Source organism: Dunckerocampus dactyliophorus, chromosome 4 (genome assembly GCF_027744805.1).
Source record: "Dunckerocampus dactyliophorus isolate RoL2022-P2 chromosome 4, RoL_Ddac_1.1, whole genome shotgun sequence".
NCBI classification, from domain to species: Eukaryota; Metazoa; Chordata; class Actinopteri; order Syngnathiformes; family Syngnathidae; genus Dunckerocampus; species Dunckerocampus dactyliophorus.
The window spans coordinates 14,923,887-14,936,276 of NC_072822.1; the positions used below are offsets into that span (position 1 = coordinate 14,923,887).

Genomic DNA, 12,390 nt, shown 5'->3' on the forward strand with positions numbered 1-12,390 from the left:
TAAGTGTAATTGTTTTTATTTCGTTCAATACTCGCAACACAAGACAGATACTTATATCTATACACAGTACACAATAGACAAGTGAATTCCATCTTTAGTCTGAGATGGGAAGTTCCTCCAGGGTCATGGCGACGTCTCTCAGTTTAGGATCCTCCATCCAGTTTACTCTATACGCAAGCAGAATCCCCTGCACACAGGAATTACTTACATATATTTTCACTTGGTTTTTGAAACTACAGTAGTGTCTTTTATTTACCCTGAAGACATTCTGTGTCATGATAGCAATTGTTTTGTATTTCTCCAGGTTTGCGCGGCCTTTCTCCAAGGCGGCTTTGTACTTCTCTGCATCGGGGTGCTCTTTCTTCACCATCAGGTCTTCAATGTCCTTCATTTTCTCATGCGTGAGACGTTTCAGCTCTATAAAATGAAAGGCGTTTTTCAAACAGCAGTAGTGAAGAATAAATGTTTCATGTAAACAATATTTACAGACCAAGTCTGTTTTTTTGGAGTTCTGTGATTTCATCTTGAAGATCCCTTGATTCCTTTAAGGAAAATAAGGAAACCATACATTACCTCAGCATAACATGACTCTTGCATTGCTTTTATCTAATCACTTTGCTATTTGATTTCATTTGCGTTAACACACGTCTCCTAATTCTACTTAAGATCCCAAACATTTCGGCGAAGGGAAACACGATGGATCTTGCTTACTTGCTGAAGTCGTTTTATATGGGAGCAAAGCATCATGCAGCGATCACTGGTGGCTTTCAGCTCACTGTAAACAACACAAGCGGGTTAAATGGATACAAACAAAAGGTTTTCCAAAAGTAAATGCATGATTTCTTTCGGTTAACTTACACTGCCTCTGCATCATTCTCTTTCAGTTTTTCTCCAATGGCATGCCACATCTGCATTCTAAAACACACATCTTGTCATTTCATATACAGTAGTTCCCCCGCACGTTCGCGATTGAGCATTCACGGCCCCACAAATTCACAGATTTTTGGTCAGAAAAACATTTATTCTTATTTTGTTTTCGCCAAAAAATAGGCCGGAAACATCTCCTACACCCTGTATGGATACAGCGGTGTGAAAAAGCATTCGCCCCCTGTTTGACTTCTTCTTTGCCACACTTAAATGTTTCAGATGATCAAACATATTTAAAAATTATTCAGTGACAACACAACTGAACACAAAATGCAGTTTTTAAATGAAACTTTTTACTATTAAAGGAGCCAAAAATCCAAACCTGTACATGGCCCTGTGTGAAAACGTGATTGCCCCCTAAACCTAACTGGTCGGGCCACCCTCAGCAGCAACAGCTGCAATCAAGCGTTTGCGATAACTTGCGATGGGTCTCTTAGAGCGCTGTGGAGGAATTTTGTCCCACTCATCTTTGCAGAATTGTTGGAATTCAGCCACAGTGGAGGGTTTTCCAGCATGAACAGCATATATATATAAAATTCTGCCTTTACAAGATTCTGACACTGTCAAAGATGTTTTAATTTAACTAGTTTATTATTGCGGTTGCAGTTTGCAGAGGAGGAGAGGCTAAATACGGCAACTAAAATATGCTACTCACAAGAAGTTAGGGATATTTCAGATACATTTTAGGGTGAACCTAAAATGTACGACTGTATAAACTTTACAGGTGAACTTTGAATGCATATGTCCAACACGTTCAATACTTAACACACTGCACTCACTGTTCTCTTACATAACAGTTGTGCATAACCCTAATCTTTTGTGAGTAGTATATTAGAAACAGAGTATGTCGTGGGATGAATAAAGAGTATTATTTATCATTCTAAAAGTAGATTGTCATTCAGCGGATGCAGCTGTACCTTATTGTATCATCCTGCAATAACATATTACAATCTCGCTTCTTCTAAACTGTGTTTTACCTGTGCAAAGCCAGGGTGCAGTTAAAATGAATGCTCTTGACTCTTTCCAGCTCGCTGACATTCTCTGGCCTGTGAAGCCAAAAAATCTTAATGAAACATGCAATTTGCCATTTCAAAAACAGAAAGTACAATCAAGCACTCACAATTGTCTTTCTGCTTCAGATGAAGTGCATGAGCTCTTATTTTTCCCTGCTACAGCAGACCTGATATTTACACTTGTTCTTATGACAGAAAAATGTACATGATGGCAAAATTAAAGTGATATATTTACCTGCGTTGAGTTGCACTTCCATTTCAAAGCACTGGTTAAACATCTGCTCTTTTATTCTGAAATAAAGTAATACATAATACAAATAGATCAATCTATTCATCTATTGTCTATCGCTTATCCTGTTCAGTGGTCACCAGTCAATCACAGGGTACTTATAGACTAACAACCATTCACACTCACACTGTTACTGTTATAATCACGGTAGAAGTTTAAGTACCTCATTATGTCTGGCTGGCCGTTGGATCCATCATTTAGAACCACACCCTCCACGATTTGGTTGAGGCTCTCCATGTCGTCAGCTGCGTCCATTTACAGCTTGGACTGCAAAAACAAACCATTAACTGACCCCCATAATTCACTGTTTCCTAAATTTGTGACACGGCTATTTCTCGCCCTTTGGTGGATTTCAAATAAAAAACGCTGGTGTGACGGTTTAAGGGTTCAAATTGACACTGCTGTGTAGCGCATAACAAAAGCATTGGCCTTTTGCGGAGTTATTATTACGTAAGTATGCAAGTTATGATGTAGGCATGCATTTTCAGTTTACCAGAATATCCTATTATACACTGCGAAACATAACCTGCAATGTGAAGAAAATCAGAACTGACGGTCCCGAACCTCAGCTCAAATATTATTATCACGGTCTAATGACACAGCGATCCATTAAAACTAACACATAATAATACGGAATACACAATAAAGTATTGTTAGTTATCTACTAAGATCTATTTTAATGGCTAGCCTGTAAATAACCATTTTTACGAAAGAAACATTACCGTATGTTTACGTCAAATTGACCGCCAGGAAGTGCTGCACCTCTTCTTCTTGATCCTCTCTGATGGCGAGTCAGAGGCAGAAAAGAGACTGCTGCCACCTAGCGATTATAAAGTAATTACATGTTCATAACCGTGGTGCATGTAACGTGACACCTGTATTGATAAATGTATGCATAATTAAATATTAAATATTAGTCGATGCAACAATAGGATATTTTATTTATGCCCATAAATGTTCGATGCTAGAGTGTCGTTATCTTATAATAGCATATTTCATACAGTAGATTATATGTATTTAAAATTCTTACTTTAAAAAATTCTTAAGACGATGGCTGCAGATGTACTAATCGGTGTCGCATGCAAAAAGAAAGATCACTTCAATACTATTAAAATTTCACATTCAGAGATAATTTAATTAACAAAAAGCGCCTACATGTGTTCATATTGTGTATACTGTAAATTGCATACTCTGTACTGTCTTACCCCTTTTCCCGCTTCTCCCACAGTCTTTGAAGTATTTGAAGGCAGCAGCATAGGTCTGTTAACTGGTCAGCTCTGTAAACATACAGTATCAATGTTATTTGCGAGGAGGCAGTGCTAACAGCACAAGAAGACTGTGGGATTGGTCAAACACTGTCGCTCTCTTTTAATGGCGTCATTCTGTAGCGTTTAAGGGGTTTATGGTAGTCATTTTTCCGACTCTTTACGGTGGGAATGGTGAAGAGGAACACTTTTCAAGGAGGTCTGCAGTGGTTCAACACAGTGTGCGCTGTCGCGTGAGATGCTTCAGTGTTATGCTAATGATGAAGCTAACGGACTCTGGCTGCTTGACATCCAAGGGGATGTTAATGACACCGCATTATTCCAGAAACACCCGCCGGAGCGAAGGATAACCGGACGAAATGCTTAATATAATCTCAGCGGTTGGTAAATGGCGTTATAACCCTGTAACACGCACAGTTTGCGCCAGCGCTGCGGTGATGCCTTCATGCGCATAGCTGTGTAGTTTCATCACTTTGCGGGGATGTCATTCACAATGGAGGATAATTTTGAGTCGGGCTGGGTAGCCGTCCGTCCAAATGCGTTCGAAGAGAAGGAGAAGCATAAATTTGTCTTTATCGTAGCATGGAATGAAGTGGAAGGCAAATTTGCCATCACATGTCACAACAGGACGGCGCAAAGGCGAAGCTTTGGCAGCAGCAGGGAGGAGGATGGAGACAAAACAAGATGGCCCGGAAGTCCTGGAGGGGATAAACTGTCCTGGAGCTCTGGCTCAGGAACAAGAGAGGCTGCAGTGAAAGGCCTTAAAAGCAAGCTTCCAGGTTCCAAACTAAGTCCTGTGAAAATTAAGACTGTGGTCAACTATGTGTCATGTCATGTTAGTTCTGATCCTGAGTCACAGCAAGAGGAACAGCAGCCCTGTGTGGGCACTTTGGACCTGGAGGACAGTCTTAGTCGGGAGGACTGCAGTTGGGCAGGACTCTTTTCCTTCCAGGACCTGCGGGCAGTCCACCAGCAGCTGTGTTCTGTCAACTCGGACCTGGAGCCCTGTCTTCCAGTCTTTCCAGAGGAACCAAGCGGAATGTGGACAGTGCTGTTTGGGCCAGCTGAGGTCTCAGAGACTGAGATGGATGAACTATGTTCAAAGTTGCAGCTCTACCTGGGCCATGCACTAGATATATGCGGCTGGAAGATCCTCTCCCAGGTTCTGTTCACTGAAAATGATGACCCAGACGAGTACTACGAGAGCCTTAGCGAGCTGAAGCAGTCTGGATATGAAGAAGCGCTTCAGCGTGAAAGCAAACATCTGCAAGAGGTGAGAGTAGGTTTTTCATGAGCTTCTCATGACCTGTGTCTATGTGGGCAACTTTGAGAAGAATATTCCACAGCAGTGTACTGCTATATTGGTGTTGAGGAAGGTGGAGCACCTATTGCATTAATAATTTACCACTGCAAACTGTTAATATGCAAAAGCAATCAAAATGACTTCATTGATAAAATAATTGAATTGCTAATTGCGCATTTTTTAGGTAAGGTGTGAGAATGGCTGTGAAGAGATTGGACATAAAAACACCAAAGTATAAGGAATATTTACACAGTTTAGTGGCTAATTGGGACTATTTATACATATTTAGTTGTTAATATATACTACCACAAGGATGTATTATTTGATATTTCACAGAAGACTTATTTGTCTGGGCATTATTTATCAACAGTGTTCAACATAGTAGAGTGTGTCACATACTGTAGTAGAGTGCAGACCTCAGCTAAGGTCAATGAATCCTCATTTGGATCGTCAACAAACTGTACACCGTCATCGAGTTGTCATTTGCCATCACCTGAGAAATTCATCCATCCAGTGTTTCGCATACATTCATCTGTCCACTGATTTGTGGCCGCCTGCCACAAATAAATTTGGACCACCACAGATAGATTTGGCACTACCTGTTTGCCCTGGCTCATAAAAACAATTTTTTATTTTCTTTTTAAAATGAACATATGATAGTAAGACTTTTAACTTGTTAACACACCTCACACGCAGCTGGTCTGCCAGAGAATAAGAAGGTGTAGCAGGAGGGATTAGAGTTGCCAACTCAGGGGCATTGTCACTTTATTTAGCAAGCAATCAGACCCCTATAGATATTCTTAAAAATTAAAAAGACTAGCGACAAATGTAGTGAAGAGACTTTTGAATACTAAAACGGAGAGGCTTTCAAAAGGTTAAGATGTGACCTGCAATTTAATTGGTTTAGAGTGGCAAAAGTTTAGATGTGTGTGTTCAAGTTAAACATGGCAGTTTGTTTTCAATTTGGTGACTTTATTAAGCTGTGGCAGCGCTGGAGAAAGTCATACAGGTGTATATAGGTTTCATTTTTTTGTGTCTTAGAACGTAACTGTGGTGCGAAGTCTTTCTGCTTGATGAAATTATCAGCGAAACAAAGCATTAAACATGTCAAAATTGTGGGCTGTCTAACAGAGATTCTGATAAGAAAGCATGTATCGATCTTCTCAATGAGAATCGGGTGCTGCTACCCTCCCCCATCTCAAAGCATTCACAGGCGGCTCCGTCTTGTTTATGACATTAAACAACAAAAAAAAAAGAATCGACGGGTGAAAGTTCATTTGTTTTTTTACTCACTTTTTGTCTCCAACAATGTTATTTAGGTCTCCTGCAGCTTTGATTACAACTACATGCAAGTAACTCATCGCCAATTATGCAACTTACATGATGATGTGATTACACCCCCAACCAACCACCACAAATAGATTGCAGTCCTGCGGGTAACACCACAATCCACCCATTTTCTATACCACTTGGCCTCATTAAGGTCACAGCTAAGCTGGAGCCTATCCCAGCTGACTTTATGCCGGAAGTGGAGTACTCCCTGGACTGGTTGCCAGTTCATCGCAGGCCACATATAGACAACCATTCACACTGTTGACAACATGTTAACTCCACACAGAGAGATCCCAGCTGAGACTTGAACCGCCGAGTTCAAGTTATCCAGACATAAACACACATTCAGCAGAGAGTGATGTACTGCTGCTTATCTTAAAAGAAGGCCTATTAATACTCAGTTGTCAGTGACTGATGAGCTCACATTAATGCATCTTTTGACTTGTAGAGCAAGTAATGCCTTAATGGAGGAGTTCCATATTTACGTTTCACTGTCTTTGTGGATGAAACATCATCATCCAAGTTGTACGTTAGTGCCTTGTGATTGACTGGCGACTTAAGCGTATAAGCGTGTACAGTTGTCTGCCTTTTGTCAAAAATCAGTTGGGATAGGCTCCAGCTGACCCGTGAACCCGATAAGCGGAAGACAATGGAATGGAGTGGATATATGAAATTGGTATAAAATAAATTAATGAATTGGAAGATACAATGCAGGCAAAAAAAGAAGACATGTTCATTAAAAATGAAAACCATGTAAAAAAAAAATCCAATTCATCTTATTCGAAATCTATCCACATGCACACACACACAGTCCTATTGATCCTCTCTCTTCATTTGAAGGTTGGCTTGATGGTTATTTCAGTGCTTGCATGCAGTGCATTGCATAGGAGTATTTCTGTCAGGGGAAAAAAAGTGTGACTATTGATCTTATTCCCAGCAGCAGGTCAGATTCAGTGCTGAGAGCCTGCATTTTGCTGTACTGTTGGTATTTACAGTTGCACAAAGCAGCTCCTTTTAGCCTTGCAGTGGAGTGTGTTTTACTATTGATGGACTAATGATATTCTTTTCAGTACACCTCTTGTGTGCTTTAATTTGATTGTGGCTGGTGAATGGACTCTCCAACCTTCAGGTTTAACAGACACACCCCAAAATCTTTAAGTCTTCCCAGAAGCTGCCTGCAACAAGGCGACCAATTCCACATGTTTTATCCCATTTTCCAATTACATTTGATTTCCTCTGTGTATAGCTGCTGGAAAGACACAGGAGCATGGACAGCATGGTAGAATTGTTGGAGCTTTACGAGGAGGAGGACCAGGCTTATGGATCCTTGCTGGAGGCCTCCACGCAGTTGTACCAGTACCTGCTGCAGCCATTCCGAGACATGAGGGAGCTGGCCATGCTACGCAGACAACAGATCAAGGTAACACCACCACAAACGTGTTTCTATTTAATAAAAGTGTTCAACAACATCCTATAGGAGTTGTTGTTGGAATTGCTGCGTTCTGAACAGGATAGACACTTTAAAGACAAGGGACAGAAAGCCACTGAATGAAAGCATGATAGAAATACTCAAATAACTCCAGTTCATGAAGAGTTAATGGCACATTTATTTTTAGCTCATTGACACAGCACATCACTTCCAAATCACTTGGCACAAAGAAGCGCTAAAAACACACCAGACACCTAATTAGGTACACCTTCACATTCTAATATGATCCAATACAATAGTTGTATTTCTAATACAAGGAACCTTGGTTAGCGTCACTAATCCGTTCCAGAAGGTCACACAGAAAAGTGCTCTAACCAAATCAATTTTTCCCGTAAGAAACAATTAATCCGTTCCAGACAGCCAAAAATGTTAATACCAACATTGTCACGAGTGGCAGAAGCCACAGCAGGAAAATTGGGATCCCAACGCAAGACTAGGACGACTTCAAAATACAAAATAAAGTTTAATAACAAAAAGAGTCCAAACAGGTAAAGTACAACAAAGGAAAATCCACTCTGGGTAACAAACAAAACACTGACAGCAGAAGGCTGTCAGGAAAAAACTAGAAGTAACAACAGAAAAACGCTGAAGGCAAACCAACAGGAAAACACTAGTAAATACTGAGCAAGCAAGTACAAGTACAGGTAGCGGGCCAGAAAGCAGGGAAAAGGTAGTGGAGCCGGACTGAGCGGTAGCAAGGAACGGGAGGTCAGGAAGTACAATCTGGCGATGATCAGAAGCTGCTGCCTTGCTTAAAAGGAGTCCTGATTGCAGATTGCCCGCAGGTGCGCTCCGGCGTCTCCGCCCACACCGGCTGAGGTGCACTGCGGACAAATGGCAGACAGGCGGCAGCAGAGCGACAGGCAAAGTGTGACAGTATGTCCCCCCCCTCATAAGACGCCTCCTGGCGGCTTACCTGGCTTGTTAGGATGGAGACGGTGGAAGTCGCTTATGAGTGACGGGTCCAAGATAAGGGAGCGGGAGACCCAAGAACGCTCCTCAGGGCCGTAACCCTCCCAGTCGACCAGGTACTGGAATCCCCTGCCCCTCCTTCGGGAGTCCAAGATGGCCTTCACTGTGTACGCTGGATGGCCATCGATCAGGCGCGGCGGAGGAGGCGACTCGACCGGGGGGCACAGGTGACTGGAGGACACAGGCTTGAGGCAGGAGACATGGAATACCGGGTGTACCTTGAGTGCTGGTGGTAGTTTGAGTCTGACGGAGGAGGGACTGATGATGGAGTCGATCTTGTACGGTCCCACAAATCTGGGTGCCAGCTTCCGGCTGGTTCCGGCCAACGGTAAGTCCCTGGATGACAACCAGACTTCCTGGCCGACCTGGTAGACGGGTGCCGGGATCCTGTGGCGGTCGGCCAGGCGTCGATTACGGTCCGCCGTGCGGTTCAGCGCAGCTATTGTCTCCCGCCATACTCTTCGGGCGCGGCGCAGGTGGACTTGGACCGATGGCACCGACACTTCCGCCTCCTGAGACGGAAAAAGAGGAGGCTGGTATCCATTAGCGACTTTGAAGGGTGACATACCTGTGGCCGAGCTGACAAGAGTGTTGTGCGCGTATTCCACCCAGGGGAGGTGGATGGACCAGGATGACGGGTGTCGGTGGCAGACGCAGCGTAAGGCCGCCTCGAGGTGCTGGTTGGCCCGCTCTGTCTGGCCGTTGGTCTGTGGATGGTGACCGGATGATAGGCTCACCGATGCCCCGAGTAACTTGCAGAAGGACTTCCACACCTTGGAAGTGAATTGGGGTCCTCTGTCGGAGACGATATTGAGTGGAATGCCATGGATGCGGAAGACATGTCTCACCAAGAGGCGAGCTGTGTCCAGTGAAGTAGGTAGTCCAGGTAATGCTATAAAATGTGCCATCTTGGAAAAACGGTCAACAATGTTCAGGATTGTGGTGTTTCCTCTGGAAGGGGGTAGTCCGGTAACGAAGTCCATCGCTATATGTGACCAGGGACGGGTCGGGATGGGCAACGGTTGTAACAAGCCCGCCGGAGGTCGATTGGACGACTTATTTCTGGCGCAGACAGAGCAGGCCGCGACGAACTCCTTTACATCCGCCGCCATGGAGGGCCACCAAAACCTCTGCGCCAAAGCCAGCTGGGTTCGTCTGGTTCCTGGGTGACAGGTAACTCTGGATGCATGACCCCACTGCAATACGTCCGATCTTAGTGTCTCTGGGACAAACAATTTGCCAGCCGGACAACCCTCTGGAGGCTCCTCCCCTTCAGTTGCCTCCGACACCTTCTTCTCCACCTCCCACCGAACCGCGCCTAACACCCGGGCCACAGGTATGATGGTCTCCGGCGCTGTTCCCTCCTCCGTGGAACTGAAGACTCTGGAAAGGGCGTCGGGTTTAATATTGCGTGATCCGGGTCTGTAGGTGATGGAAAAATTGAAGCGTGTTAGGAACAGTGACCAACGGGCTTGTCTGGCATTAAGTCTCTGGGCGGTTCTGATGTAGGACAAGTTCTTGTGGTCGGTGATAACTATAAATGGATGAACTGCACCCTCCAGCCAGTGCCGCCACTCCCGCAGCGCGAGAACGATGGCCAACAGCTCCCTGTTGCCCACATCGTAGTTTCCTTCAGCCTGTGTGAGGCGACGCGAGAAGAAGGCGCAAGGATGCAGTTTCTGGTCGACCGGGGACCGCTGGGACAGGACGGCTCCCACTCCCGTATCAGAAGCGTCAACCTCAACAGAAAATTGTAAGTTAGGATCAGGATGTACCAGAACCGGAGCGGATGTAAACAATGTTTTGAGTGTGTTAAACGCAGAATTAGCCTCTGGGGTCCATACAAACGGAATTTTTGTTGATGTAAGCCTAGTCAGAGGTCCTGCTTTGCTGCTGAAATTACGTATGAATCGCCTGTAGAAGTTGGCGAACCCGAGGAACCTCTGCAAATGCTTCCTTGATTTAGGAGTAGGCCACTCGACCACCGCCTGGATCTTGGCGGGATCGGCACGCAGCTGACCCTTCTCCACAATGTACCCCAGAAATGGCACCGAAGTGGCGTGAAAGTCGCACTTCTCTGCCTTCACATAGAGCCTATTTTCCATTAATCGCTGGAGAACTAGTCGGACATGAGTGATGTGGTCTTGCAGATTCCTGGAAAAGATAAGTATGTCATCTAGATATACAAAACAGAATTGATTTATCATGTCGCTGAGGACGTCATTAATGAGGTTTTGGAACACCGCCGGGGCGTTCGTGAGCCCAAAAGGCATAACCAGATATTCGAAGTGCCCCAGCGGTGTGTTAAACGCGGTCTTCCACTCATCTCCATCCTTAATGCGTACCAGATGGTAGGCGTTGCGGAGGTCTAATTTCGAAAAAATGCGTGCTGAATGTAAGGCGGAAAAGGCAGAATCCATGAGTGGCAAAGAGTAGCTATTGCGGACAGTAATGCTATTGAGCCCCCGGTAGTCGATACAGGGCCGAAGGGATTTGTCCTTTTTGGCGACAAAGAAAAAACCCGCCCCAAGTGGCGAGGAAGAGGGTCGAATAAGACCGGCTGCTAGCGAAGAAGATATATATTCCTTGAGCGCCTTTTGTTCTGGAGTGGAAATGTTATACAATTTGGCGCTCGGAAAGGTGGCGTTAGGCAGTAATTCTATGGCACAGTCGTATGGTCGATGAGGGGGAAGTGTCTGAGCACGGTCCTTGCTGAACACTTGCTTTAAGTCGTGGTATTCGCTAGGAATACCTGTAAGATCTATCTCCTCCTCTGGGAAATTGAAAGAGGGAACATCGGACCGAGCCGAACGGAGGCAGTTAGCATGACAAAAGGGGCTCCAACTGGAGACGTGCAACTTGTTCCAATCTATGAGGGGATTGTGAAGCTTAAGCCAGGTTAGCCCCAAAACTAGTGGCGCGGACTGGGAGGGCATGACGTAAAAGCGGATGGTTTCGGAGTGATTACCTGAGAGATGGAGAGTAAGCGGTTCGGTTTGGTGTGTAATGGCCGCCAGGAAGCGCCTATCCAAAGACCAGACCTCTTTACTAGCAGGCAACTTAATCATACTGATATTATTTTTGAGAACAAACGCTGTGTCCAAAAAACAGTCATCAGCGCCCGAGTCAATAAGGGCGGCTATGTCAATGCTACTACCCTTGTTAATGACTATTCCCTTAATTAGAAGTCTCTTGAAGGGAACTTCCTCTGCTGTAGTGGCTGAGTTCTGGAGATACTCACAGCTCCCCATGACTGGGCTGTCCTCCGGAACAGGTTGGTTGCTCCTGGGTTTAAGCTCCGGCTCCACTGCTGATCCAGGAGTCGATCCCTGGTGACGATGGGGTCGAATAGGGCATTGGAGGAGTCGATGCCCCGGATTACCGCAGTAGAGGCACAGGTCCAGCTTGCGACGACGTGCTCTTTCCTCGGCGGCGAGGCGTCGTCCTCCGAGTTGCATAGGAACCTCTGGCGGTGCGGCCACAGCGTCCCCGATGCCTGGTTCGAGCGTCTGTCCCTCCGGAGGAGGAAATGGTATCCTTGTCGGGATCGACACCCTGCCGTAGTATCCCTCCTTGGCGTACTCTCTCACCCTTTCCTTCATGCGATTCTCTAATTCAATAGCCAAGTTAATAAGGCCGTTGAGGGAAGTAGTGTTGTCCTTGGCGACTAACTCATCCTTAATGTGTGCGTCGAGTGCCTTGCGAAAAATACTTCGAAGGACGGTATCGGGATACCCACTCTCTACAGCGAGCACACGGAAGTCAATTGAAAAATCCGCCACTGGGCGTCCTCTCTGCTT

At 45.1% G+C, this 12,390-nt stretch overlaps 2 protein-coding genes across 4 annotated transcripts in view; one reads left to right on the forward strand and one right to left on the reverse strand.

Moving 5' to 3' along the window:
* Positions 1-3,840, reverse strand: cenph (centromere protein H). Of its 3 annotated transcripts, none has more exons than XM_054772244.1 (11): positions 3,435-3,840; positions 2,952-3,049; positions 2,393-2,496; positions 2,176-2,231; positions 2,048-2,093; positions 1,905-1,973; positions 859-915; positions 712-775; positions 491-542; positions 257-417; positions 1-187 (listed from the first exon to the last, which is right to left on the reverse strand). In XM_054772244.1, exons 3-11 carry the CDS (start codon positions 2,482-2,484, stop codon positions 95-97), a joined length of 690 nt encoding a protein of 229 aa, XP_054628219.1. In that variant the 5' UTR covers positions 2,485-2,496; positions 2,952-3,049; positions 3,435-3,840; the 3' UTR covers positions 1-94. The 3 variants fall into 3 exon arrangements, with proteins under 3 accessions (XP_054628219.1, XP_054628217.1, XP_054628218.1); XM_054772242.1 differs by having other exon boundaries at positions 2,048-2,096; positions 3,435-3,836; XM_054772243.1 differs by lacking the exon at positions 2,952-3,049 and having other exon boundaries at positions 2,048-2,096; positions 3,435-3,837.
* Positions 3,448-12,390, forward strand: part of LOC129179250 (junction-mediating and -regulatory protein-like) — a 25,166-nt gene continuing 16,223 nt past the window's right edge. Inside the window, exons 1-2 of the mRNA XM_054772236.1 lie at positions 3,448-4,767; positions 7,376-7,549. Coding sequence (XP_054628211.1) covers positions 3,976-4,767; positions 7,376-7,549 — 966 coding nt within the window. The 5' untranslated portion in view covers positions 3,448-3,975. The remainder of the gene's footprint in view (positions 4,768-7,375; positions 7,550-12,390) is intronic.

Coding starts and splice junctions, on each gene's coding strand:
- cenph (XM_054772243.1), bottom strand. CDS start 2,484: ATGGACGCAGCTGACGACATGGAGAGCCTCAACCAAATCGTGGAGGGT. Junction 1,974..2,047: donor TCTGAAGCAGAAAGACAATT/GTGAGTGCTTGA, acceptor TTGGCTTCACAG/GCCAGAGAATGTCAGCGAGC. Junction 188..256: donor TGACACAGAATGTCTTCAGG/GTAAATAAAAGA, acceptor TCCTGTGTGCAG/GGGATTCTGCTTGCGTATAG.